We start from the raw sequence: 26437 nt of genomic DNA, 5'->3' as shown, positions 1-26437 counted from the left end.
TCCAATCACTATGCTGTATACCTGAAACTAATGTACATTGTATGTCAACTACACTCAAATAAAAAAGTTAATAAAAACAACGAAACACACACAGACACAAAATAAGTGACTAAATCTTGAATCCTGAGAAAGTATGATTGCAGTCACATTTTTCTTATTTAATGCATGAGTAAACTGAATCCTTCCACTTGACCTGGTGATCATTTATTGTAACAGAAAACTTATGTGTCTGTACATTGCTATACACTTGTACTAACCCAAGGCAAATTAGTTAGGTGTATATAGTGTGATTACATCCACATATATACATTTACAAAAAAAGAAACTAAACATTTAGTTTGCTTTTTCTATCTGCATAAGAGTTTGAACTTGATGCTGCATAATGTGATCTAAATTTCAGTATCAGTTAAAACTTTCAGAGGAAATCAACAGCTCTACTGTGCAAAAATAAATTAGCAAATAAAAATGCAGAAATAAAAGGTACCTGCTGTTGCTTGAAATCAGGCCTTTTTTTGATAAGATTATAAACAGTCACATATTTCATATATAGTACATAGGCCTTTTCCTCATCACGATCTAATCTGCATTCTTCTGCTGTCTTGAAGATCTTGAGGGCACTCTGTACATAACTTCAATCAGAGAAAAAAATAATTAAAACACTTGACATACAGGCGGGGGGAAATCATGTTTAAGGTCTACAGAGAATCTTGATAACATGAATTTCATAATTTAGACTGCACGACTTTGTAACTAACACCAAGTTACATATACATTTGGATGCAACCTGAAAATTCCCCTATCCTACATATATACTTCTGCTTCCTAATAGTTGTTTATATACCATCAAACTGTTCAAAATGCATTGAGCCCAGTTTTAAAAGATTTGCTATGATAATCCTGAGACAAGTGGTCCTTGGGCAGCCATATAATAGTCATACTCTACGATTAAAGAACATAACTCCATACCATTTGTACTGAAGTAAGGGGAGCTAAAATCTTTAGTTAATGTTTAATGTTAAGATACTTTTCAATTCTCTTCACCCCTTTCTAACTATGTTGTAAAAATCTCCCCACCTAAAAATCCAAGAAACTAGGGACAGGGAAAGAGACACGAGTTCAATCTTTTTACTTGGTTAAAGTTTTCTACAAAATGACCAAATTGCACCCTGGTGCTGGAAGGAAAAGAGATTTAAAGTCTAAAACAAGTCTAAAAACAAGTCATCTTAAAATTCCACTTTGGTAAAATATTTGAGGATTCTGTGGCATTCATTCTAAGGTCATGTGCCTGGTTAACAATCTTTAGAAAGCAAATTAATAAAATAGGCATTTCTGTAAGAGGAATTCAATCACTGAGGACTAAAGTTTTGGCAACCCGGTTATAGTACTAATGCTTATATATAATGTGCTTTATCAAAAACATATATACAGAGCAGTATTTCTTGTTTTCTATAGTTTTCAATCTGCTCCACAACTAAAACATGGATTAATGATGAAGTTGGCCATGCTAAGAACACCACATAAAGGAACAGGGCCAAAGTTATATTTAGGACCAAAGATACACCCTGCCTAGCATATGTACACCCTGCCTAGCATGGCATCATGGTCCTAGGATAGAGATAAATCAAACCAAAGCTAGTAAGGAGATTCTCTAGAAGAGCTTAGGAGTAGGAGCAAGTTTTATCTAAACTTCTTTCTAAACTTTTATCTAAACTTCTTTCACTCTGATGCATGTGTATCTCATGAGCTTATATGTAGCAGATCAAGCTGAGATGGCCACAGTGCCACTGTGAGTATAGTGAAACAGCTAAAAATCCTAAAAGGATTCTATCATTCTTTAGAATAGTGCTATGCCATAGCAAGAACATGAGTCTGTGGTATATTTAGGGAGTCCTGCTGACACACCACTTCCTATGGGATCAGGGTGGTCCCAGAGCTAAACCAGACATTGCTAGAATGAACTGATTTGTCTCAGGATTAGATGAAGATCTCAGAAAGCTTCAAGAGGCTTTATCTTTCCCATTGTTTTCTATTTGAAAGTCATTCAGAAGTTTTTATTTTATTTATTTTTAAATTTTTATTTATTTATTTTAGAGAGCACCTGCACTCAAGAACCAGGGGGGTGGGGGGTGGTGGTGGTGGAGAGAATCTTAAGCAGGCTCCACGGTGGGGGAGCCAACTCTCCACAGGGTCCAACATGGGGGTCAACCTCACGACCCAGAGATCATGACCTGAGCCAAAATTAAGAGTCGGACACTTTACGGACTGAGCCACCCAAGCGCCCCATCAACAGAAGTTAAACAGAACTGTTTTCTCTGTTATCCCATCAATATTACCAACTTAGCTCAAGAAGTAGGCCAATCCCTCTCTTATTCTTCCTGTCTCTGAAAAGATCTGTTTTTTAAAAGCCCATTTTGTCCACTGTAATACAAATGTCAGTTCATTTTGGGATTTTCTTTTCTGACTTTCTTTAAAGTTCCTACTATTCTCTCCTCTTCATCCCTGATGTTTTGTTTTCTTTCCACCTTCTATTTCCTTTAGAAAATGACTCATAAAGATGTCCCTGTGCATTCATAGGTCTCTTCAGATGCCTCTTCATAGGTTCATTTGGGATCATATATATCATTTTTTTAAGAGCCTCCCATTTATGGAGGAGCCATGGAACACCTCTTTTCTCTCTGATTTCTAAAATCTGTTTGCCCCAAGTCTGGGATATATGGCTGGCTAAATCCACCTTTTTTTCTGAAACTTTTATTTCCAACTCTATTAATAATATAGTTACTTATTTATCTCCAAATCTTCTCCTTTGTCAGTCAAAATTAATTTAGAGGAAAAGTTCCGCTATTGCTTTTTTGTCCCTTAACAGAGATAAAACTATCAACAAGTTAAGAATTTTACTGATACCCCATTTTTAGCAATATTACTTTCAGTAAATACCAAAATTCCTCCCTATTATATTTTATCTCAGTAGATTTTGTAATCATTATCAGTGAAGTATCATCTCTAGCCTCTACCTCAGCAGGTAGATAGACTATGTCTTCAAAAATAAAAACACATAAAACAAATCATTAGATTGAAAGTTCATGTCAAATTGGCACAAATTAATGCTTTGCTAAATATTAGACAAAAAAAAAATACATGTTTCTCCTCTTTTAATCAAAGAAAGACTGCTAGGGTAATATCTTATATGTGAAATATACAAGGATAAAAATGATCTTTAATTAAGAAGTGTATCTGTACTGTTTTAAGAAAAGACATTAATTGTGGCTGAATGAGTTTTGTAGAAACCTTGTAGTCTTTACCTCTTAAACTTATAATCTGATACACTGTCCAGAGAACAGAAAATATGCATTTTAGCAGAATATATTCTGCCAAGATAAAGTTAAGAACTTCTCTAAGGAGGTCTTACTTTATTCATGTGATGATGCCATTTTTCAAATAAACTTCAAACTGACTACTTACTAACACACTTAATAATAAGGAAATGAACTAAAAATTAATATATGATTCAGTGAAACTAGCAAAGGATACATACTTCCTCGTGCTTATTTTCTCTGGTTTAACTTCTGTCTTCTTATTGAGGTCTTTTAGTGAAGAACTGAGGTAGAGTTCTTTAGGAACTGAAGCCACAGCAGGCATGATGAATAATCTTTACTTTTCCACTTTCACAATGGATGGTATACTTCATTAAAAGCAGTTCTTTTCTGAAACAAAACGAACACAAATAATTCCTTGACAACAAAACAAGTGAACCGTGAAAAAGCATGAAAATCCTAAACTAAGGAGGGCACGTGTTGTAATGAGCATTGGGTGTTACACGCAAATAATGAATCATGGAACACTACATCAAAAACTAATGATGTAGTGTATGGTGACTAACATAACATGATACAAAAATAAAATAAAATCTGAAAAAAAAGAGTGAATTTTAAATTATCTTGTGTACCCATTTTGGGAATTCAAGACATTCAAGGTATCAATAAATTAATTTTTTTAAATATTCATTAACTAAATGAACTATTGTATCACTTTGCCTTAAGTATTAAGAATTTTCCTGTCAAAGGAATTAACAGAATTAAGAGCATTCATATTTTTCTACTGCTAAATCTGCATTAATGTATAGATCACAAATAGAAGTTTCATTTAGAAATATTTCCCTTTTGGGGCACCTGGGTGGCTCAGTCGTTAAGCATCTGCCTTCGGCTCAGGTCATGATCCCAGGGTCCTGGGATCGAGCCCCACATCGAGCTCCCTGCTCAGCAGGGAGCCTGCTTCTCCTTCTCCCTCTGTCTACCACTCTGCCTACTTGTGCTGTCAAATAAATAAAATCTTTAAAAAAAAAAAAGAAATATTTCCCTTTCTCATTGATAATACCAGTTAATAAAAAGAAGGGGAGGTGAGGGGGAGGCAGAGGGAGAAGGAGAGAGAAAATCCTAAACAGGCTCCATGCTCAGATTGGAACCTGATGCAGAGCTCAATCTCATGACCCTGAGATGATGACCTGAGGGGGTATCAAGAGTCAGATGCTTAACCAACTGAGCCACCCAGGCATCCCGAGATTTCATTCTTTTTATATGGTTGAATAATACTCCATTATATATATATACACACACATATACCACCATCTTCCATTCACCTATCAATGGACACTGGGTTAATTCCATAATTTGGCTATTGTAAATAATGCTGCAATAAACAAAGAGGTGCATGTATCCCTTTCAATTATTGTTTTTGTATTTTGGGGGTAAATATCTAGTAGTGCAATTGCTGGATCACAGGGTAGTTCTATTTTTAACTTTTTGAGGAACCTCCAAACTGTTCTTCAGAGTGGCTGTACCAGTTTGCATTCCCACCAACAGTGCATGAGGGTTCCTTTTTCTTCACATCCTTGCCAACACTTGTTTCTTGTGTTTTTGATTTTAGCCATTCTGACAGGTGTGAGGTGATATCTCATCATAGTTTTGATTTGCATTTTCCTGAAAAGTGATACAGAGCATCTTTACATGTGTCTGTTGGCCATCTATGTCTTTGAAGAAAAGTCTGCTCATGTGTTCTACCCATTTTTTAATTGCATTAGTTTTCTGGGTGTGGGATTGTAGGAGTTCTTTATATATTTTGGATACTAACCCTTTATTGGATATGTCATTTGGAAATATCTTCTGCCATTCAGTAGGTTGCCTTTGTTTCCTTCTTTACTTTGCAGCTTTTTACTTTGATGTAGTTTCAACAGTTTATTTTTGCTTTTTTCTCTCTTGCCTCACGAGACATAGAAAAATGTTGCTATGGCCAATATCAGAAAAATTACTGCCTGTGATCTCTTCTAGGATTTTTATGGTTTCAGGTCTCACATTTAGATCTTTAATCCATTTTGAGTTTATTTTTGTGTATGGTTAGAGAAAGTGGCCCAGTTTCATTCTTTTGCATTTAGCTGTCCAGATAGTCCAAAACTATTTGTTGAAGAGACTGTCTTTTTCCCACTGTATATTCTTGCCTCCTTTGTCAAAGATCGACCATGTAATTGTGGGTTGATTTCTGGGTTTTCTATTCTGGTCCATTGATCTACTGTCTGGTTCACTGATCTACTGTCAAAACAGTATCACACTGTTTTGATTACTACAGCTTTGTAACATAACTTGAAGCCTGGAATTCTGGTATCTCCAGTTTTGTTTTTTCTTTTTCAAGATTTCCTTGGTTATGTGGGGTCCTTTGTGTTACCATACAAATTTTAGGATTGTTTGCTCTAGTTCAATGGAAAATGTTGTTGGTATTTTGATAGAGATTGCATTAAATCTGTAGATTGCCTTGGGTAGTATAGACATTTTAACAGTATTTGTTCTTCTAACCTATGTGCATGGAATGTCTTTCCATTTCTTTTTGTCGTCCTCAATTTTTTTCATGAATGTTTAATAGTTTTCAGAGCACAGGTCTTTCACCTCCTTGGTTAAGCTTATTCTTAGATATTTCATTGGTTTTGGTGCAAATGTAAACGGAATTCTTTTCTTAATTTAATTTTCTGCTGCATCATTATTAGCATATAGGAATGCCAACAGATTTCTGTACACTGATTTTGTATCCTGTCACTTTACTGACTTATCAGTTCGAGTTCTTTTTTGGTGAAATCTTTGGGGTATTCTATATATAGTATCATGTCATCTACAAATAGTGAAAGTTTTACTTCTTCCTTATCAATTTGGGTGCCTTTATTTCTTTTTGTTGCCTAATTTCTGTGGCTAGGACTTCCAGTACTATGTTGACTAAAAGTGGAGAGAGTGGACATTCTTGTCTTGTTCCGGACCTTAGAGGAAAGCTCTGTTTTTGCCCATTAAGGATGGATATTAGCTATGTTTTTCATAGATGGCCTTTATTATGTTGAGGTATGTTTCCTCTAAACCTACTTCATTGAGGGTTTTTATTATGAATGGATGTTGTACTTTGTCAAATGCTTTTGCCGTATTTATTGGAATGACCATATGGTTTCCATTCTTTTTACTGATGTGATGCATCATGTTGATTGATTTGTGAATACTGAACCACCCTTGCATCCTGGGAATAAATCCACTGGATTGTGATGTATGATTTTTTTGATGTATTCTTGGATTCAGTTTGCTAATATTTTGTTGAGGATTTCTGCATCTATGTTCATTGGATATATTGGCCTGTAGTGCTTTTTTTTGTGGTGTCTTTATCTGGTTTTGGTATCAGGGTGGTACTGGCTTCACAGAATAAATTTGAAAGTTTTTCTCTCTTCTGTTTTTGGAATAGTCTGAGAAGAATGGTATTAACGTTTCTTTAAATGTTTGGTAGAGGGGCGCCTGGTGGCTCGGTCGTTAACCATCTGCCTTAGGCTCAGGTCATGATCCCACAGTCCCGGGATCGAGCCCTGCATCGGGCTCCCTGCTTGGTGGGAAGCCTGCTTCTCCCTCTCCCACTCCCCCTGCTTGTGTTCCCTCTCTCGCTGTGTCTCTGTCAAATAAATAAATAAAAAATCTTAAAAAAATAAAACAAATGTTTGGTAGAATTCTGTGAAGTCATCTGGTCCTGGACTTTTGTTGGGAGTTTTTCATTACTGACTCAATTTCCTTACTGGTAACTGGTCTGTTCAAATTTTCTATCTCTTCCTGCTTTAATTTTGGTAGCCTATATGCTTCTAGGATTTTATCCATCTCTTCTGGGTTGTCCAATTTGTTGGCATATAATTTTCATAATATTCTCTACAATTGTATTTCTGTGGTGTTATTTCTCCTCTTTCATTTATACTTTTATTTGAGTTCACTCTCTCCTTTTTTGTCTGACCAGTTTACCAATTTTGTTATCTTTTCAAAGAGCCAGCTCCTCGTTTCACTGATCTGTTCTATTGCTTTTTCTGCTCTAATCTTTGTTATTTCCTTCCTTCTGCTGGTTTTAAGTATGTTTGTTCTTCTTTCTCTAGCTCCTTCTTTCTCTAGCTCCTTTCTCTAGCTTCTCTAAGGTTAGGTTGTTTGAGATTATTCTTGCTTCTTGAGGTAGCCCTGTATTGCTATAAACTTCCCCCTTTGAACTGCTTTTGCTGCATCCCAAAGATTTTGGATCATTGTTTTCATTTTAATTTGTCTTCATGTAATCTTTTATTCCTTCTTTGATTTTTTTGGATGACCCACTCATTACGTAGTAGCATGTTATTTCACCTCCATATACTTGTGGTCTTTGCAGATTTTTTCTTGTGGTTGATTTCTAGTTTCACAATGTTGTGGTCAGAAAAGATGCATAGTATGCCTCTGATCTTCCTGAATTTGTTAAGGCTTGTTTTGTGGATTTATATGTGATCTATTGTGGAGAACGTGTATTCTAATGTTTTAGGATGGAATGTTCCGAATATATCTGGTAAATCCATCTGGTCCAGTGGTCATTTAAAGCTACTATTTCCGGGGCGCCTCGGTGGCTCAGTCGTTAAGCGTCTGCCTTCGGCTCAGGTCATGATCCCAGGGTCCTGGGATCGAGCCCCGCATCGGGCTCCCGGCTCCGCGGGAAGCCTGCTTCTCCCTCTCCCACTCCCCCTGCTTGTGTTCCCTCTCTCGCTGTGTCTCTCTCTGTCAAATAAATAAAATCTTAAAATAAATAAATAAATAAATAAATAAATAAATAAATAAATAAAGCTACTATTTCCAGGGTGTCTGGCTGGCTCAGTTGGAAGAGCAGGTGACTCTTGATCTTGGGGTCAAGAGTTTGAGCCTCATGTTGGGTGTAGAGATTAAATAGCTAAAAAAAAAAAAAAAAAAGTAATAATAATAACAAAACTAGTATTTCTCTGCTGATTTTGTTTGGATGATCTGTCCACTGATGCAAATGGGGTGTTAAAGTCCCTTACTGTTCCTGTGTTACTACTGATTATTTCCTACAGTTTTATGCATTTGTAAGTTCCCACGTTGGGTGCGTAAGTATTTATAATTGTTATATCTTCTTGCTGGATTGTCCCCTTTGTGATTATTTAATGTCTCTGTCTCTGTTATAGTCTTGTCTTAAAGTCTATTTTGTCCAACATAAAGTACTGCTGCCCTGGCTTTCTTTTGGCATCCATCTGCATGGTAAATGTTTCTCCATCTCCTCACTTTTAATCTGCAATTGTCTTTTGGTCTGAAATGAGTCTCTTGCAGGCAGCATCTAGATGTACCTTGTTTTATTAACCACTCTATCTATGACTTTTGATTAGTGTTTAGTCCATTTACATTCACAGTTAAGTATTGATAGATATGTAATTACTGACATTTTGTTACTTGTCTTGTGGTTGTTTTTATTCTTATTCTTCTCTTGCTCTCTTTCATAGTTTGTTGGCTTTCTTTAGTGATATACTTGGATTCCTTTTCCTTTGTTCTTTGCATATCTATTACTGGTTTTTGTTTTTTTTGTTTTTTAAGATTTTATTTATTTATTTGACAGAGAGAGACACAGCGAGAAAGGGAACACAAGCAGGGGGAGTGGGAGAGGGAGAAGTAGGCTTCCCGCGGAGCAGGGAGCCCGACGCAGGCCTTGATCCCAGGACCCTGGGATCATGACCTGAGCTGAAGGCAGATCCTTAACTGACTGAGCCACCCAGGCGCCCTATTAGTGGTTTATTTGTGGTTACCATTAGGTTTGTATATAACATCTGCATAGCAGTTCATATTAAGTTGATGACTGCTTAAGTTTGAACCTATCTATTCCGTACTCCTCTCCCACCCCAAGTTTTAGGTATATTGGTGTGACAATTTACATCCATTTATTTTTATGAATCCCTTAACTGATTTTTAAAGAAATACTTATTTTTACTGCTTTTGTTTTTTACTTTTCATACTCTCATGGTCTTTCCTTTCCACTCAATGAGTTCCTTTTAATATTTCTTGTTGGGCTGGTTTAGTGCTCATGAACTCCTTCAGTTTTGTCTGAGAAACTCTCTCTCTCCTCTTCTGAATGATAGTCTTGATGGATAGAGTATTGTTGGCTGCAGATTTTTTCCTTTTGGGACTTTGAATATATCATGCCACTCTCTTCTGGCCTGAAAAGTTTCTGCTGCAAAATATGCTGATAGCCTTATGGGGTTTCCCTTTTATCCTTTTTTCTGCAGCTTTAAAATTTTTTCTTTATTACTACCCTTTGCTTTTTTATTTTTTTTTTAAAGAGATTTATTTATTTGACAGAGACACAGCAAGACAGGGAACACAAGCAGGGGGAGTGGGAGAGGGAGAAGCAGGCTTCCCACAGAGCAGGGAGCCCAATGCGGGGCTCGATCCCAGGACCCTGGGATCATGACCTCAGCCGAAGGCAGGTGCTTAAAGACTGAGCCACCCAGGCGCCCCTACTTTTTGCTTTTTTAATTACCATGTGTCTTGGGGTGGACCTCCTTACACTGAATTTTTGGGGACAATCTCTGTACCTCCTAGATCTGGATATATTTCCTTCCCCAGATTAGGGAAGTTTTCAGCTAGTCTTTCTTCAAATAAATTTTCTGCCCCCTTACCTCTTCTTCTTCTGGGATCCCTATAATGTGAATGTTATTACACTTTGATGGAGTCACCAAGTTCTTAAGACTCTTCTCAATTTACAAAATTTTCTTTCCTCTACTTTGCTCAGCTTGATTACTTTCCATTATTCTGTCTTCCAGGTCATTAATTCATTTCTCTGCTTCATCTATCCTGCTACTTATTCCATCAAGTGTATTTTTAATTTCATTTATTATGTTCTTGATATCCGATTTTTTTCTCTCTTTAAGGGTCTCACTGATGTCCTCCACTCTTTTCTCAAGTCCAATGACTATCTCTGTGATAATTACTTTAAATTTTCTTTTTCCTTTTTTAAAAGATTTTATTTATTTATTTGACAGAGAGAGCAAGAGAGCACAAACAGGGGGAACAGTAGAGGGAGAGGGAGAGGCAGGCTCCCTGCCAAGCAGGGAGCCCAATGCAGGGCTCAATCCCAGGACCCTGGGATCATGACCTGAGCTGAAGGCAGATGCTCCATCTGAGCCACCCAGGCGCCCCTACTTTAAATTTTCTATCAGGCATATTACTTAGGTCTCTTGGTGTGGTTTGGTCTTGTTCTTTCGTTTGGGACATATTTCTCTATCTCCTCATTTTGTTTAACTCTCTGTGTCTGCTTCTGTGTTTTCGAAAAGTCCGCTATATCTCTTGCTCTTCACAGTAACGGCCTTATGAAGAAGAGGTCCTGTAGTGCCCTGTGTGCAATGTCCCCTGTTCCCCAGGGCCTGGTGCTTCAGGAAGTGTCTCCTATGTGTGTTATATGTGCTCTATTGTTGAAAACTAGCCTCTTTTTCCTTCAGTCCAGTTGTTAGCAGAGGCTCTTTGCCTGTTGTAGGCAGGGCTTGGTCCAGGCTGGGTGGGGTGTGTTTTAACAAGGTGTGTGGTGGTCTGCTTGCAAAATGAGATGTACCACTGCTGCTGGCAGAACTGAGGTCCCACAAAATGCGAGGGTCAAGAGACAACGTGTTGGTGGGGTCTGCACCAGTATTCTAGGGCAGGGGGACTGCAGTGCCCAGACTGAGCCAAGTATGACTGGGAAGGGCAGATCTGCTGAAGTATGGGGCTGGGGCTTGGTGTATGCAAGTTAAGTAGTGAATGTTGGTGCTGTGCTGGTTCCTGCAGCTGGCAGTGTGTTTATACTGGGTGGTAGGGGAAGGAAATGGCATGTACCAGCTCCTTTGTTCCTGATGCGGTCTCCCCGTGATCCCCTGCCTCTCCAGGCCACACTCTGAGATGAGTAAATTACTCTCCCTCCTGTTTGCCCCCAATATTTTTCACTACTGCTTCCAGTCTGTATCTCTGCAGGCTGTTTGTTGTGCTGTCTCTTCAAGGTTGGGGACTCATTTCCTAATGCCCTCCTGGCTCTTCCAGAACCAAGCCTGCTGATTTTTAAAATTCCAGGCTGAGGGGGTGCCTGGGTGGCTCAGTCGTTAAGCGTCTGCCTTCGGCTCAGGTCATGATCCCAGGGTCCTGGGATCAAGCCCTGCATCAGGCTGCCTGCTCTGCAGGAAGCCTGCTTCTCCCTCCCCCACTCCCCCTGCTTGTGTTCCCTCTCTCGCTGTGTCTCTCTCTGTCAAATAAATAAATAAAATCTTTAAAAAATAAAAAAAAAATAAATACAATAAAATAAAATTCCAGACTGTAAGTCCCACTGGTTGTTGGAACTCTGAAAATGCAGCTCCTCTCACTTTCAAAGCAAATGGTTATGGGGAATCATCTTCCCTGTGGGCTCCCTGGTGTGAAAGTCTGTTTTTCACCCTTCTCACCACCAGTTCCCTCCCCAACACAGACAGCTGCAGGCCATTTTGCTCTCAAACCGTGTCTTTGCCCTTCCTACCATCTTTGATGTGGCCTCTTCTCTATCTTTAGTTGTGAAGTTTGTTCTGCCAGTCTTCAAATTGTTTTCTGCGTTATTTATGCTGATGTGAGCATTATCTAGTACTACCCCTGGGACAAGGTGCGCTTAGGGTCCTCCTACTCCACCATCTCCCCAGGCAGCAATAAAGTATTTTTTTAATTAAGGACTGTACATTTTTTTTAGACATAATGCTATCACACACTAACTAGACTACAGTACAGTGTTAACATAACTTTTATATACACTGCAGAACAAAAAAATTCATTTGATTCTTTTTATTGTGATATTTCTTCTATTGCAGTGGTCTGGAACTGAACTCATAATGCCTCCAAGGTATGCCTGTAGTTACATAAATGCATTTAAGAGACTATAACTTTTTTTCCCTATCACTCCACTATCTTAATGCTCTTTATTTTACCAATTCACTTTTATTAGATGAATGGTCATCCATAAATATCTAATCCTGAAAAGCTAAGGTACAACTTGGGGGGGGGGGGAGGCATCTGTTCACTTACGTGAAACTGCAAAGGTGCCCTGATTTGCTTTGATTTGAGTCATGTTTTATACTAATACTTTGTGATCTGAAACTCATCCCTTCTAACCCTGTGAAATTAACCCACTCTTAGTCACCAAACCTAGCTGTCTATTTTTCTCTATATGTTACATTTTTAAAATGTTCATTTTTTTCCATCTATACTTGCTCTATGTGTCTACAAACATGTTTAGCCAAACACTTTATTTAGTAGTTTCAGATCTATGCATTTAGAGACAATGATTTCATACATAGGTACTTTCTACACTTTTCACTCCCTGCTGTGTTCTGTCTCTAAAGCTATAGTGATAGGAGAGGAAAAAAACTTCTGAACCACACCATTACACCCAAATGGATCAACAAACACTAAATATGTCCTTCTAGTTAGATATCTAATTCATTAACAATTCATCACCAAACCAGCTAAGAGCACCCATTAAGTAAAGAGTATGATAGGGATCCCTTGGATTTCCTCACAATTACAGAGACAACAGCATCATCTGAGTATCTTAATTTGCAAAAAACACTAAGCTATGTGTTAAAGATACAACAAGTATATAAGACATGGTCCTTGACGTCGCAGGATAAACAGTTTAACCAGAGAACACCCTCTCCTCCCCACACCCACCATATTCTCACCTCCTGCTTATCCCCTCAACTCTGAGTGAAAAAACAGGAATACACATGGTGTGTATGGCATATACACCATTTGTATAAAGTTTAAAAACAAACTAAATTGAACAGTGTATTGCCTAAGGATACAAATAAAGTAAACCTATAAAGGCAGATAGGAAATGATAAACAGAAAATTCTATTTCTGGGGAGGCAGAGGATGTAATCAGGAGGCACATACAAGGAGCTTTAGGGATACCAATAAGGTTTTATTCCTCAAGTTGGGTGGCACATTCAAAGGTGATCACAGGGTAATCATTTTACTATAATGCTTTATAACATATAAAAGAATATAAGTAACATACTTATTATATTTCATAAAAATTTTTAAAGAAAACTATTAACTATATTGTATAACAATGCAAATACGAATAAAAATGTGCAATTGCTTATAAACATGAAAATACCCAGACACATGTGAAAGTTAGGAAGTATGGGTAACACAAGCAAACACAAAATATGTATGTTTTTAAATATTTTTATTTAAATATTTAAATATTGATTTAAAAAATATATTTGGAATACTGGAAGAGCCTGATACATAAAACTTTTGGAGTACAGACAGCTTCCATACAGTGGTGTGAATGGAAGCAAGAACATGAGCATTAAGGAATCAAGAAATGGAAGCAGGCTGTAGATAACTTAAAACAACAACAACAAACTGGCAATAAAAAAGAGAATGCTGGGATAGAGTGGGATGGTTCTCCAGAAACATGATTTCTACTGAAATAAGAAGAAGCAACAGTTGAGGAGAAATACATTTGACTAAGGGGAAGCAAAGTAAGGTCAAGAAACTAACTCTTTGGGAAGGTATTTAAGGAAACCTGTGGTACAGGCAGGGGACATTGGAGGTGGGACTATTATTGAGGGCCAGAAGACAGTAAGATAACAGTAACAAGAGCTACTCTTGACTTTTCTGCCCTCAACTAGTTCAGCTAAGATCTGAAGCTTACTTAACCAAGAGAAAGCCAGTATTTGCTCCCCTGAAACAGGCTACCTCTTGAAATGTAATTCCCCAAAAGCCCAATCACTTTTTGTTGGTGATACTACTAAGTGTACTAAGAAAGGGACTGAAGCCAGAATTAGGCAGATTAGCCAGGTACCAGTCTGAAAGTATCTGTTTTTCCAATTCTATCCTCTATCTGGGTCACAAGTGCTAGTGGTCTAACCACAGAATGTATGTTCAAAAAGTCAAGAGTCTATTTTGTTGATTCATGACAATTAGGTTTCTTGGCTGGGGAAAGAAAGTTATTGATTTGAACCTTCTAAAATAAAGGTCTAGAATATACTCTCAGGTGAATCTGTTTCTCATGTTTACCTTTAAAGCTTGGCTCTTGGAAAAACTAATATAAAAACTACATGTGCTACCTAGGTAACTTAAAATTGTAAACCATTACCTATCTCAAGGTTAAATTCAATTCAAACATTCACAGATATCCTGCTGTATAGAAGACATTGTGCTTCCAGGAACTCAAAGATTAGATGTGATACCTTTCCCCAAAAAGTTTAAAAAAACTAATGTGAAAGAAAAAGCTGTAAGCAGCGGTAATACAACACAGTAAGATATCTAACTCTAAAGAGTTATAAATAACATACAATAAGACAAATTAAGAAGAAAGATTAAGTATGACTAGAGGGATCTTGGAAAAGACAACATTTACGTGAATCTTGGTAGGGGAAGGTTTTTAACAGAGAAGAGGTACTGTATGAGGGGAAAAAACCACGAGAGTAAAGAACATCTTTAGGAACTAGCCAATACAGAGAATGAGCAAGGATCTACTAGATAGGAAAGCCTGAAAAAATAGTCCGGGAACAGAAAATACAAGACCTTAAATGTCACAATAAAGCGTTTACTTTGTTTTCTAAACGTAATAGAAAACCATAAGGTTCTGAAGAAGAGTTATGTGATCCAAACTGAAATGCTACAGAGTTAGGCTTTAAAAGACAAGACAAGAAAGACACTAGTAATCTATGATAATGATCCTAAGGAAAGATGATGAAGGTCAGAACTAGGGCAGGAGAGATGGAAATGAAGGAGGCAGATACATGAGACACTGCAAAGATAGAGGACTTGGCTAACGATTAGACACATGGAGGGAAGGTATAAGATTATAGTGACAAAGTTTTTACTGACAGTTTAAAGTTAACTTTTCTATCCTTAGTTGATTTTTTTAAAGATTTATTTTTTTTTAAGATTTTTATTTATTTATTTTAGAGAGAGGGAGAGAGGAAGCATGAGCAGAGGGAAGGAGCAGAGAGAGGGACAAACAGACTCCATGCTGAGTGCGGAGCCCGATACAGGGCTTTATCTCACAACCGTGAAATCATGACCTGAGCTGAAATCAAGAGTCAGAAGCTCAACTGACTGAGCCACACAGGTGCCCCTCAGTAATCTCTACATCCAATGTGAAGCTCAAACTTACAATGCTGAGATCAAGAGCAGCACATTCTACTGACCTGAACCAGTCAGGCTCTCCTGTCCTTATATGATTTTTGAGAACAGCTGAATAAGTAACAATTTTCTCTGATAATGTCATCAAAGGACCACAGTTGTTTTCATTTTCATTTACAAAATTATATAAGTGACACTGTCAAATAAGATGCCTGGTGTTAAAAATACTTACAGCCTTACTTTAATTGCTGTTTCAGCCTCTACAATCACAGATTTCTGCAGAAGTCAAAGTACAATGTACAGAGTATTTTCCCCTAATCAAATGAGAAAGCAAAGAAGGATACACATGCAACTTAAATCTACGTGAAATATAATGTGTTAAATTCTTGATCATTCTGCTGCACTTTGCCTTTAAAAAGATTTCAAAATAGGTTGACATAAAATATATGACTGAATGAATTCACAATTTCTTTATTTTGGCTGCAACAGTAAAAACAAGGAAAAGAGCAGCTGCAGTTTTTTGTTGTTGTAACAATCCTACTGATACTTATAAAAGAATGTTCAATAAGTATAGAACTCAAATAATTTATAGAACGTATTTGTTTATATCTAGAACTAAATATAACATACAATCTATTAAAACTATGTTATGCTTCAAAAAGGATTGTGCATTAAAAAATAAAAACAAAGTATATGTGAGAAAAATTAAAGTTCTTCTAAAAAAATAATTTTCTTAAGATGTGTAAATCTGATAAAGATTAAATACTTCAGCTTTAGTCACACAGCAATGCTCCCAAAGTGAAATCCAGACAGTGCTGAAAATCAGTTAACAAAATGGGGCGGGGGGGGAAGGAAGGCGTATGTATCCTCCTCTCTGTTTATGACAGCCTTCTGATTCTTCCAAAGAGAAAGAGTAAAGATAGATGACTTGAACCAGAGTGAAGACTAAAAAGTAAAAAGGTGAAGACTGAGGTTTGTGGTCATTCAAACTGGTCCTGATATCTTAACTAGGGCTTCACACCAGCCACTGCCTAGGTCCTTGGCAATGCTAAAAGTAGAGCAAAGTTTGTCTCCATTGGGCATCCATCATCTCAGTCCATCTCTCCCCTTAAACAGCAACAGCACTCATTATATCTTCTGATTGCCTTAAATTTCACATAATCCAATCTATACTCATTCTAGTTTAAATGCCACAGACAAGTAAGTAATCATGAACTATTTTAAAGTAATCCTAAAGTATTAAGAAGGCTCAACCCTTTTAAGAATTAGTCATTGCTAAAACTTCTGGTATTTTCTGAGTATCTACTATATGTCTAGCACTGAGCTAATAACTGTGTGAGAGCAGTGTTTTTTTGTTTTTTTTTATTTATTTATTTGAGAGGGACAGGGAGGCAGAGAAAGAGAGAGGGAGGGAGGGGGAGAAGGAACAGATGGAGAGAGAGAGAGGGAGAGAATCCCAAGCAGAATCCCCACTGAGCACAGAGCTCCACACGGAGGCTGGATCCCACCACCCTGAGATCATGACCTGAGCTGAAACCAAGAGTCTGATGCTTAACCGAGTGAGCCACCCAGGTGCCCCAAGGGCAGTGTTTCCAAATCCATAAGGTCACAATCAGCATTTAAAAAAATAAAATTGAAGAGAAAATATCAGAGCATGTCACATATAGTAAGGTTAAGTATTGTTTCATGAAATTTCAGTTTGGGTTGTGTATGTGTATGCATATAACACTGGACTGAAATGTAAAATGTTATTTCTTACTATAGCTTACAACTGAAAAAGTGTAAAAGTTCTGCAGAGCAATGCTACTTCAAGTGTGGCCCATAGACCAGAGACAGCTGGGGAACTGTTACCAGTCTGTGATAAAATAAGAAATTTATGACAGATGTAAATCAATTAAGCACACTAGTAGCAAGAACTTTTCTGTGAAGAAAGCAGTCCACTAATTTATACTGTGGTACAAGCTTCAAGACTAACACAGAGCTTCTGATCCAAATGTCTTAGTTTAGTTACCAAGACCAAACTAAAACCTATTAAATAATAAGCCAACAATTAATTGCTACACTGTATATTAATATGTGACTCCAGTCACTGGGAAGTCAAAAAAAGCAGAACATTTTTTTTTTTAAAGACTTTTATTTATTCAGGGATGCCTGGGTGGCTCAGTTGGTTAAGGGTCTGCCTTCGGCTCAGGTCATGATCCCAGGGTCCTGGGATGGAGTCCTGCATTGGGCTCCTTGCTCAGCAGGGAGCCTGCTTCTCCCTCTGCTGCTCTTCCTGCTTGTGCTCTCTCTCACTATGTCAAATAAATAAATAAAAATCTTAAAAAAAAAAAAGATTTTTATTTATTTGACAGAAAGAGACACAGCGAGAGAGGGAACACCAGCAGGGAGAGTGGGAGAGTGGGAGAGGGAGAAGCAGGCTTCCCGCAGAGCAGGCAGCCTGATGTGGGGCTCGATCCCAGGACCCTGGGATCATGACCTGAGCTGAAGGCAGACGCTTAACCGACTGAGTCACCCAGGTGCCCCAAAAGAAGGAGAAAATTTGGCGTAGCTTCATCCAGCCTAGAGTGCACTCTCTTTGGTGCTGGTCCCTCTTCCTTCAAGGACCAACTTAAGTTCCACTTCTTTCATCCTTGATGGTCCCAGCTATTGGGAGTTCATTTCTTGGTCTAAATTCTATAGTATATACAATCTATGTCATTGCCTTAGTATACTATTTCAACCAAATGACAATTATGACTAGGTTTTAAGACCCTAAGTATGAAGTGCTCATGATGATGTGATGAGGCAGAGACAAGAACTAGCCCTAAGGATAAGATTTAGCTATGAATTGAGTGAGAAAGGAGGGTATTCCAGAAAAGGAAACCAACATGAACAAAGACACAAAATGAGGAATTAAGTATGGGAAGGCAATGAGAAAAATAAGGAATACTATAGGAATTACAAATCCTTCTCAATTCATGAAGGGGTTATGTCCCAATAAATCCGTAAGAAGTTGAAAATACCATTAAGTCAAAAATACATTAATACACCTAATCCAACAAACATCACAGCTTAGCCTAGCCTACCTTAAACATGCTCAGGACACTTCCTTAGCCAATAGTTGGGCAAAACCATCTATCACAAAGCTATTTTATTACAGAGTGTTAATATTTCATGTAATTTATTGAATACTATACTGAAAGTGAAAAACAGAATAGCTGGAAGTCTATCGTTGCTCACCCCCACCATCACATGGCTGACTGGGCACTGTGGCTCACTGTCACTGCCCAGTACCACATATTGCTGCCTGGGAAAAGATCAAAATTCAAAATCTGAAGTACAGTTTCTACTGAACGTGTATCACTTTTACACCATCATAAAGTTGAAAAATCCTAGGTCAAACCATTGTAAACTGGGGACCATGAGTACAGGGAAATAATCAATTTGATCAAGGGATTACGAGTACATATCTTCTTTACATGTCACTACTCTGACATGCTAGATCCCTAGCACCGACCTCAGTCCTTATGGTCAACACTTAATAACTGTTGGCTAACAATAAATTATATTAGGTAAGGAGATGGAGTCATATTATGGAGGGCTTCTGAAGCCATCAAGAATTGTTTATAATTTATTCAACAGGCAACAAGCCAGTTCTTGAAGGGGAAAATGATACCTGAGGTCGGGTCAAAGTGGGGATATGTAAGACGGATTTGAAGGAAATAGGAACAAGGAATAATACTTTGGATAAGAATAACCAGCAGGCCATTGCAAAAGAGAACACAAAAAGGGAGATATATGCTTTTGTAACAGAACAGACTGACTGAAACAGAAAATCTTCTCTTGTGTGTACACACACACAGAATGGTAGCGCTGTTTAACAACAACAACAACAACAACAAACCAACACTAGTTTAAAAAACTGATCAGTGTACAGGCAGCATTTCTCAACCTGGGCACTATTCTTATTTTGAACCCAAAACTTTGTTATAGGAGGCTGCCCTGTGCATTGCAGGATATTTAGCAGCATCCCTGACCTCTACCCACTAGATGCCAGTAGTAATTCATCCCCCTCCAGCTGTGACAACCAAAAATGTCTCCAGACATTGCTGAATGTCCCCTGGTGGGCAAATTACTCCCAAATAATGATCACTGATTCACAGGAAATTTTAAACATGTATGCAAAAGGAACATCTAAAGATGCCTTGATAGAGATGTAAATATGTAAGCAGAGGTCAGGTCCACAGAGAGACCAGACAAATATTAAACCAACTATTAAGGCATTAACGTTAATTTTGATAATCCCTATTGTTTTGGGAGGTAACAAAGCATTGATGCTTAAATGATATATTATCTGGGATATGACTTAATCTGATTTTCTTGGCTTTTATGTATATATATATATATTTTTAAAGGATTTTATTTATTTATTTGAGAGAGAGAGAATGAGAGACAGAGAGCACGAGAGGGAAGAGGGTCAGAGGGAGAAGCAGACTCCCCGCCGAGCAGGGAGCCCGATGTGGGACTTGATCCTGGGACTCCAGGATCATGACCTGAGCCGAAGGCAGTCGCTTAACCAACTGAGCCACCCAGGCGCCCTTTCTTCTTTTTTTTTTTGGCTTTTATGTATATTTTTAAAAACACAGACATTATTTATACTAGTAACTAAAAGCAGGAGAATGAATCAACAAGAAAATGAAATCTTGTTTCTCTACAACTGATAAGATACTTGAAGGGCTTGGTGGGGAGGAGGATGAAGGGGAATGTTCCCCAAAGAGGAAGAAACAGACTGAAGAAAAACCAGGAAAGTGCGATATTATGGAAACCATAGAAAAAGAACTTCAAAGAATTTTCATAAAGTTCTTACAAAACTAAAAAAAAAAGGAAAATAACTAGTCCTAGTTCTGAAGATTGACTATATAAACTATCTTCTACTTGGCAAACATTTAGAGTATCTACATCTATTCAAGGTGTAGTGTCAGGAGCTATAGGGAATATAAAGAATATACCTCCTGGGGTGCCCGGGTGACTCAGTAGGTTAAGTGTCTGACTTGATCTCAGCTCAGGTCTTGATCTCAGGGTCGTGAGTTCAAGCCCCGTGTGGGGCTCCACGCTGGGCATGGAGTCTACTTTAAAAAAAATTAAAAAATAAAAAAATAAAAAAAATATATATACCTCCTAACAAAGTTTCTACCTCTTAAGATGAAAGATAAGTTAACAATGTTAATACAAAGCAAAGTACCATCATATAGGTACTAACAAACCATGCCAAAATCTGTAGCTTTTATTAAGACTATTCCTAGAAAAAACACCTGAAGGGTAACTGTTTTCCATAACAGGTATCTACTTATATTTATAACCATAATCCATTTCATACATGCTCTCCCTCCTTATCTCCTTAATTTTTTTTAGCATACGCAAAATAAATGAGTAGGGAACCAGATCATACTTAGTATGTAGAAAAAAAAAAAAGACATGGTTCTCATTCTTAGCCATATATTAGAATCACCTTCAGAACAACAAAATAACGATGCTCAGAACCTACTCCTAAATGGTTAAATCAGAATCTCAGAGCAAAGGACTTGCACCTAGATATTTTTTAAAAGCTCCTCAGGTAAATTCTACCATGCAGTCAAGACAGAGATCCATGGACATAAAAAATGGATATAAACATGTTACTGGAAGTAGTGAAATGGTACGAAGATGACAATTAGGTTCTAGCTGAAATCAACGTTTTAAGTCATATAATTTCCAAGGTATAAAAATTATGAGAAATCATTTTCATTTTTAAAATTCTGTAACTGAGAAAATAAAGCGTTCAAGATTCCTAGACCCATAACTGTTTAAGGTCTTTGTTTTGAAATTGGTATTACAATGTGTAACAATTTCATTTCACTATATTAGAAAGACATACAGGTTCACATCATTATTTGTATGTTTCAGAGAATTTAGGACCATGAAAAACTGAACTGTAATGTGTTAGAGACACTGACTTTATTCACTACACTTGAGTGCGATTTTACTTGAATTAGTATGGTGATAAATATGGAATTCCAAATAAGCTTAATTATAACATTTCAACATTTACTATAAGCTTTATATTATGAAAGCATTGTAGGTCTTAGTCTCACTTTCCATTATCACATGACTCTGAGCAAATTCCTTAAATCCTCCCCCCAATACCCACTGCCACTCCTCAGTTTACCTCCATCTGCAAATGGGAATGAGTCACCTGCTTCTACAGAGTTCTCATAGGTATCAAATGAAAAAGTCCATACAGAAAAATGCTCTGAAAATTATAATGTGCCATGAAAATACAAAATATTACGGTTAAAGAAATCAGAAGTGTGCCCTGTTCCGCATCTACTATTAAATCCAAAATTACTTTAATACAACTTTATCAATAAAATTATGGTAGGCTAAAGATGGCAACAAACTCTTTGATATTCTTCTCTCCAAAATATGTAGGGGTCTATCATCTGTGGGACGGAGGACTCTGGCTGCTCTAATAGAGAATGTTGGAAGTAATGCTATGCCAATTTCTGGGTTCAAGCTAAGAGACAGCTTCCACTTCTGTTTCTTCAAATACTTGCTTTTGAAACTCAAACTCATGCTACGAGAAGTCCAAGCCCCATGAAGAGGCCACGCACAGGCGCTCCAGATGACATCCCTAGCTGAACTACCAGCCAACATCAACTGCCATTCATGCAAATGAGCCATCTTGGATGTCCAACTCAGTTAAGCTTTCAGATGACTTCAACCCTGGCTGCCTATCTGACCACAAATGCATGAAACTCTAAGTGAGAACCAACCAGCTGACTCCAGTTAGCCCAGAGAAATATAACAGTTTGAAGCTACTTTGTTTGGAGTGATTTGTTATATATCAATAGGTAATTGGGACAATAACCAAGATTTTTAAAAAAAAATGTTTCCTTAAGTATATCCAATATAGTTAACAACTCATATTTGATGGGCACATTTTTCTTTTAATCTCTACAAAAATAACTGTATCTTCATGTAGAAAAATTCATAATGAAAATATAATGCTAGACATTTTATGGAAAAAAATTTGATGTGCTGGATTTATTTTCCAACTGTCTTACTTTACAAAAGCCATTTTGGATCTTTCCCAATATGTTCATATTAATAAACAAATAGTTATAATGATTATTAAACGTCAGGTAAATATATAAAGTTAAATACTAAAAAGACATCTTTAAAATGTTTTTGTTAGTTTTTCTCATGCATTGTTTTCTCAAAGAATACAATACATACCTACACACTTATGTGCAATTAATGCATATTTATGTCATTAATAACAAGCTGTTGTTTTACTATTATAAGGTTCCTACTATCTAATTTTAAAGATGTACTCAATGTGTCACAAGAAAAAGAATACACATTTCAAGGCAGCCACTGCAATAGGATAAAGGCATAGCACAACCTACATCACCTTTCAGATAAAATGGCCCAGTACTGTGGAGTCATGACAAACTATCTAAATCCATCAGGAAAGACATTCATCAGTGAACCTTAAGCAGAATGTTGAAATGCAAAATCTGCTTACATAGCAAAGCCACAGATCAAGCCTAGAACAGGTACAGTTCCTTAACAAATACCACTTGACATTTTTAATGGCTTCAGCAAAAGATATACAAAACTAACACTGCTGGCAGATTCAGAAACAGTAACATCCCTTTCATCTGAAACCCTCAGGGTGCTTAAGAAATACTAAATTCCTTCAGGTAAATATTTTGTTAGTGATTAAGTGACTTGCTTCAAGGTCACAGAATGAACTGGAGAAAAGAATTAAACCCGAAGTGTAGTCTGCAGCTTTATGTATAAATGAACATCACTGCGATTCAGGGTTCTGAAATTTCCAAGGTGGAGTGGAGGTGAAATTTACTTGTCCCACAACTAGGAGAAGCCACATTTTAGCAAAGAAAAGCTTTTATTTACGGAAGTCATAGTTTTAACTGATGAGCTTATAGGTTCTTTAAACTCATACTTGGACTGCACTAAAACTAAGTTTGAGACAAAGAAGGTACTGGGAAACACTGTGAGGGGCTGTATTAGAGGCCTGGGACTGTAGCTCGATAGCAGAAAATCAGAAAACGGAGGCCAGAGGAAGGAGGTCAAAGTCGGGTTTAGGTGTTGAAGAACGAGGGATGGTCAAGGCCACCTTCTAAGACCGGAAAACCTGAAAAAACTACACGAAACTCACTGGAGAACCCTGGGGAGGCAGCGGGAAAGACTCGAGGTTGGGCCCTTCCTCTAAAAGCCGATTCTATCTATGTTCGGGGTTGTACCATCCCTCTCGGCGGACAGGACCGGTCTCCCCGGTGACGAGCAGGTTGTGAAAAGAAAAGCTGTTCAATGCAGACGGCTTCCCGAGGAACAAAGGCCAGGACCCAGACCTACACTCACCGTGGCGCCAAGCGCGCTTGACTAACGCCGGCCTCCTCTCCAAAGGCCCATCTTCCACCAACTCGAAGAAGAATTAGCCTTCGCTAGCCCGACGGAAACCAGCCCAGCTCATCCCCTTTTCCCAGTTTTCACTGCGTTACGACGCGTCGCGTCTTCGACGTCACGGAGAGGAGGGGCTGCGCCCGCGCGCGCCCGCCCGCCCGTGACTACTTCCTCTTCCGCAGTCTTGCTCACACCAGGGAGGTGGGAGGGTTAAAAAGGACGTTTTGGGTGGGCGGCGAGGGCAGGGCCCAGGCTAGACTGAGCTTCCGTGCGCTTTCCCGCCGGTCGCGTTGGCCCAGTGTTTGGCCGGGCCTGTTCGATCACCCTGGTGTTGTTCGCATCCTGGCCTTTGCCGCGGAGGAAGCAGGGACTCTTGTGCCTGTTACCTACTACATATTTTACTCTTCAGAGTGGAGATTTAGGACTAGAAAAGGGATTTCAAGTCCCTCAAATTCTGGCTAAAAGTTAACATTCTCCGAAGCCACGCCTCTAGTCAAAGAGGGAACATGATCCTAAAACACATTATATATACACATTTTAACACCAGTTAAAGGCCCAGTCTTACAAAAAACAAAACAAGAGGTCTGAACTTTCTCGTAAGGTGATCTTTGTACTCTCTTAGAGAAAAGTGATTGGATGCTCCAATTATCTGTAAACATTAAGTTGCATGGATGGAGTTGCTGACCATGGTCACAAAGTCCCCAGGGACAGTCCAGGTGTCTCATGGATGGGAAAACTGGAGGGTAAGGTCTAGTAAGTGCCTTAAGTAAAAGTGTCTGCCAGATAGGGGTCCAGTAAATTTGTAATTTATAAATATAGTGCTTCACATATAGTAGTCTTTCAATAAATGTTAATTTCCTTTCTGTTACAATGAAATACCCGCAAAAATATGGTAGTTCTTTTATACCTAAGCTATGCACTGTTTTCCCAAAAGATTTAAGACTGATAACGATATGAAATATACTGTACTGCTTAGAACTACTAACTAACCTTAGCAAACTTTTCATAACTAAGAAAACAATTGCATCTCCTTTGAAGATGGATCTTAAGAAAGGAAGTTGGTTGTTGGAGGTTTTTTGTGTGTTTTGTTTTTTTCTGCTGAGTACCTTGATGAATTTGAGTATTAAAAAACAAACAAAAACACCAACCCAGAGGTGAGTTTGGGAGTAGGAACCAAAGATGGGGAGAAGAATGTGAAGTTCTCTGGAGACCATCTCAGAGAGAGGACACCAGGAATGTGAAGTGATGGAGAAAAAGAGAAACCATAAGAATGAATTAACCAATCAAGAGTTTCTTATGGTGGGGTGGCAGAAAGAGTTGAAGAAACAAGACTCTTTAGGGGCGCCTGGGTGGCTCAGTTGTTAAGCGTCTGCTTTCGGCTCAGGTCATGATCCCAGGGTCCTGGGATGGAGCCCCGCATCGGGCTCCCTGCTCAGTGGGGAGTCTGCTTCTCCCTCTCCCACTCCCCCTGCTTGTGTTCCCTCTCTCGCTGTGCCTCTCTCTGTCAAATAAATAAATAAATAAATAAATCTTAAAAAAAAAACAACAACAGTTGTGCAGAAAGCTCTAAATGTCTGTCAACCTTCCCTTTAAAAAAAAAAAAAGAAACAAGACTCTTTAACATTCACTTAAAGTTGTTTTTGTTGCTCTAACTGCTCCAATTGCCCCGCCCCCATAAGTGGAATTTCTCCCACTTCCTTAAAGTGTCAGTCAAATTTGCTTGAGTTTTTTTGAAAACTAGGGAGAAGTTCCACATGTGATTCAACAGGTGCAGAAGACAAACCAGGCACAAGATGATGAGATGATTACAAAACTGAACGAAGGTGGTGAAAGCAGGAAAAAAATCAGAATCTTCCTAGGAAATTAACAGAAATCTGGGGGCGGGCCTTGGCATTTTCAGTATTAGCTGATGAGCATGCTTAAGGGGCAGGGTTACCTTGATGAAACTGTTTATTGAATTGAATCATAAACCCTAGCTGTTCTTCAGATTTGTTTTGTAACAAGCAGAGCAACAGTATCTATGTTACCCAGAATCTAAGTAATAGGTCACTAGCTGTTTAGAAGGCATTTGTATTTGACCATAGCTTTAATTCCTTTGCCATCCATCATAAGCAGTAGTCCAAAATTTACTGAACCTGGTTCATCCTCCACATTCAACAACTATTTACTGAATGCATGAATGCATGTTCTATGCCGGGCATTGTTTTGGACTTGGGATATAAAGTCCCTCCTCAACACAGAGCTGACTTACATTCTAGTGGGGAAGACACAATAAGCAAATACATATATATTACATCAGGTATTGTTAAGTCCTAAGGGAAAAAAAAAAAAAAAAAACAGGGGAAAGGACCAGCAAAGACAGTGGTATTTTTGATGGGAAAGTCAGGGAATAGCTTTCTGACAAAGTGAGATTTCCATACAACCTTTGGTGAAGAAAGGGAGCAAGCCATGGGTAAGTGTGAAAAAAGAGCATCCAGGCAATGAGGGCAGCACAGGTGAAGGCAGTGAGGCAGGAAAAGGTGAGTGTGCTGGAGGAACAGCAAGGA

The 26437-nt window shown here is 38.2% G+C and overlaps 1 protein-coding gene across 5 annotated transcripts in view; it reads right to left on the bottom strand.

The window, feature by feature from the left end:
* USP8 (ubiquitin specific peptidase 8) overlaps positions 1–24003 on the bottom strand; it is a 75575-nt gene extending 51572 nt beyond the window's left edge. For 3 of the 5 annotated variants that reach the window (XM_006741197.3, XM_031036570.2, XM_081831070.1), the window contains exons 1-3: positions 23850–24003; positions 3533–3701; positions 485–629 (exon numbers count right to left, since the gene is read on the bottom strand). In XM_006741197.3, coding sequence (XP_006741260.1) covers positions 485–629; positions 3533–3636 — 249 coding nt within the window. In that variant the 5' untranslated portion in view covers positions 3637–3701; positions 23850–24003. Of the gene's footprint in view, positions 1–484; positions 630–3532; positions 3702–20431; positions 20552–23849 lie in introns of all 5 variants that reach the window. The other 2 variants (XM_081831069.1, XM_081831068.1) reach the window with 2 other exon arrangements.
* Positions 24004–26437: the final 2434 nt, after the last annotated feature.

This window comes from Leptonychotes weddellii, chromosome 9 (genome assembly GCF_054177405.1).
Source record: "Leptonychotes weddellii isolate Sample4059 chromosome 9, ASM5417740v2, whole genome shotgun sequence".
In the NCBI taxonomy this organism is placed as follows: Eukaryota; Metazoa; Chordata; class Mammalia; order Carnivora; family Phocidae; genus Leptonychotes; species Leptonychotes weddellii.
The sequence above is the reverse complement of the archived record's forward strand: the minus strand, read 5'-3'. Positions and strand labels throughout refer to the sequence as shown.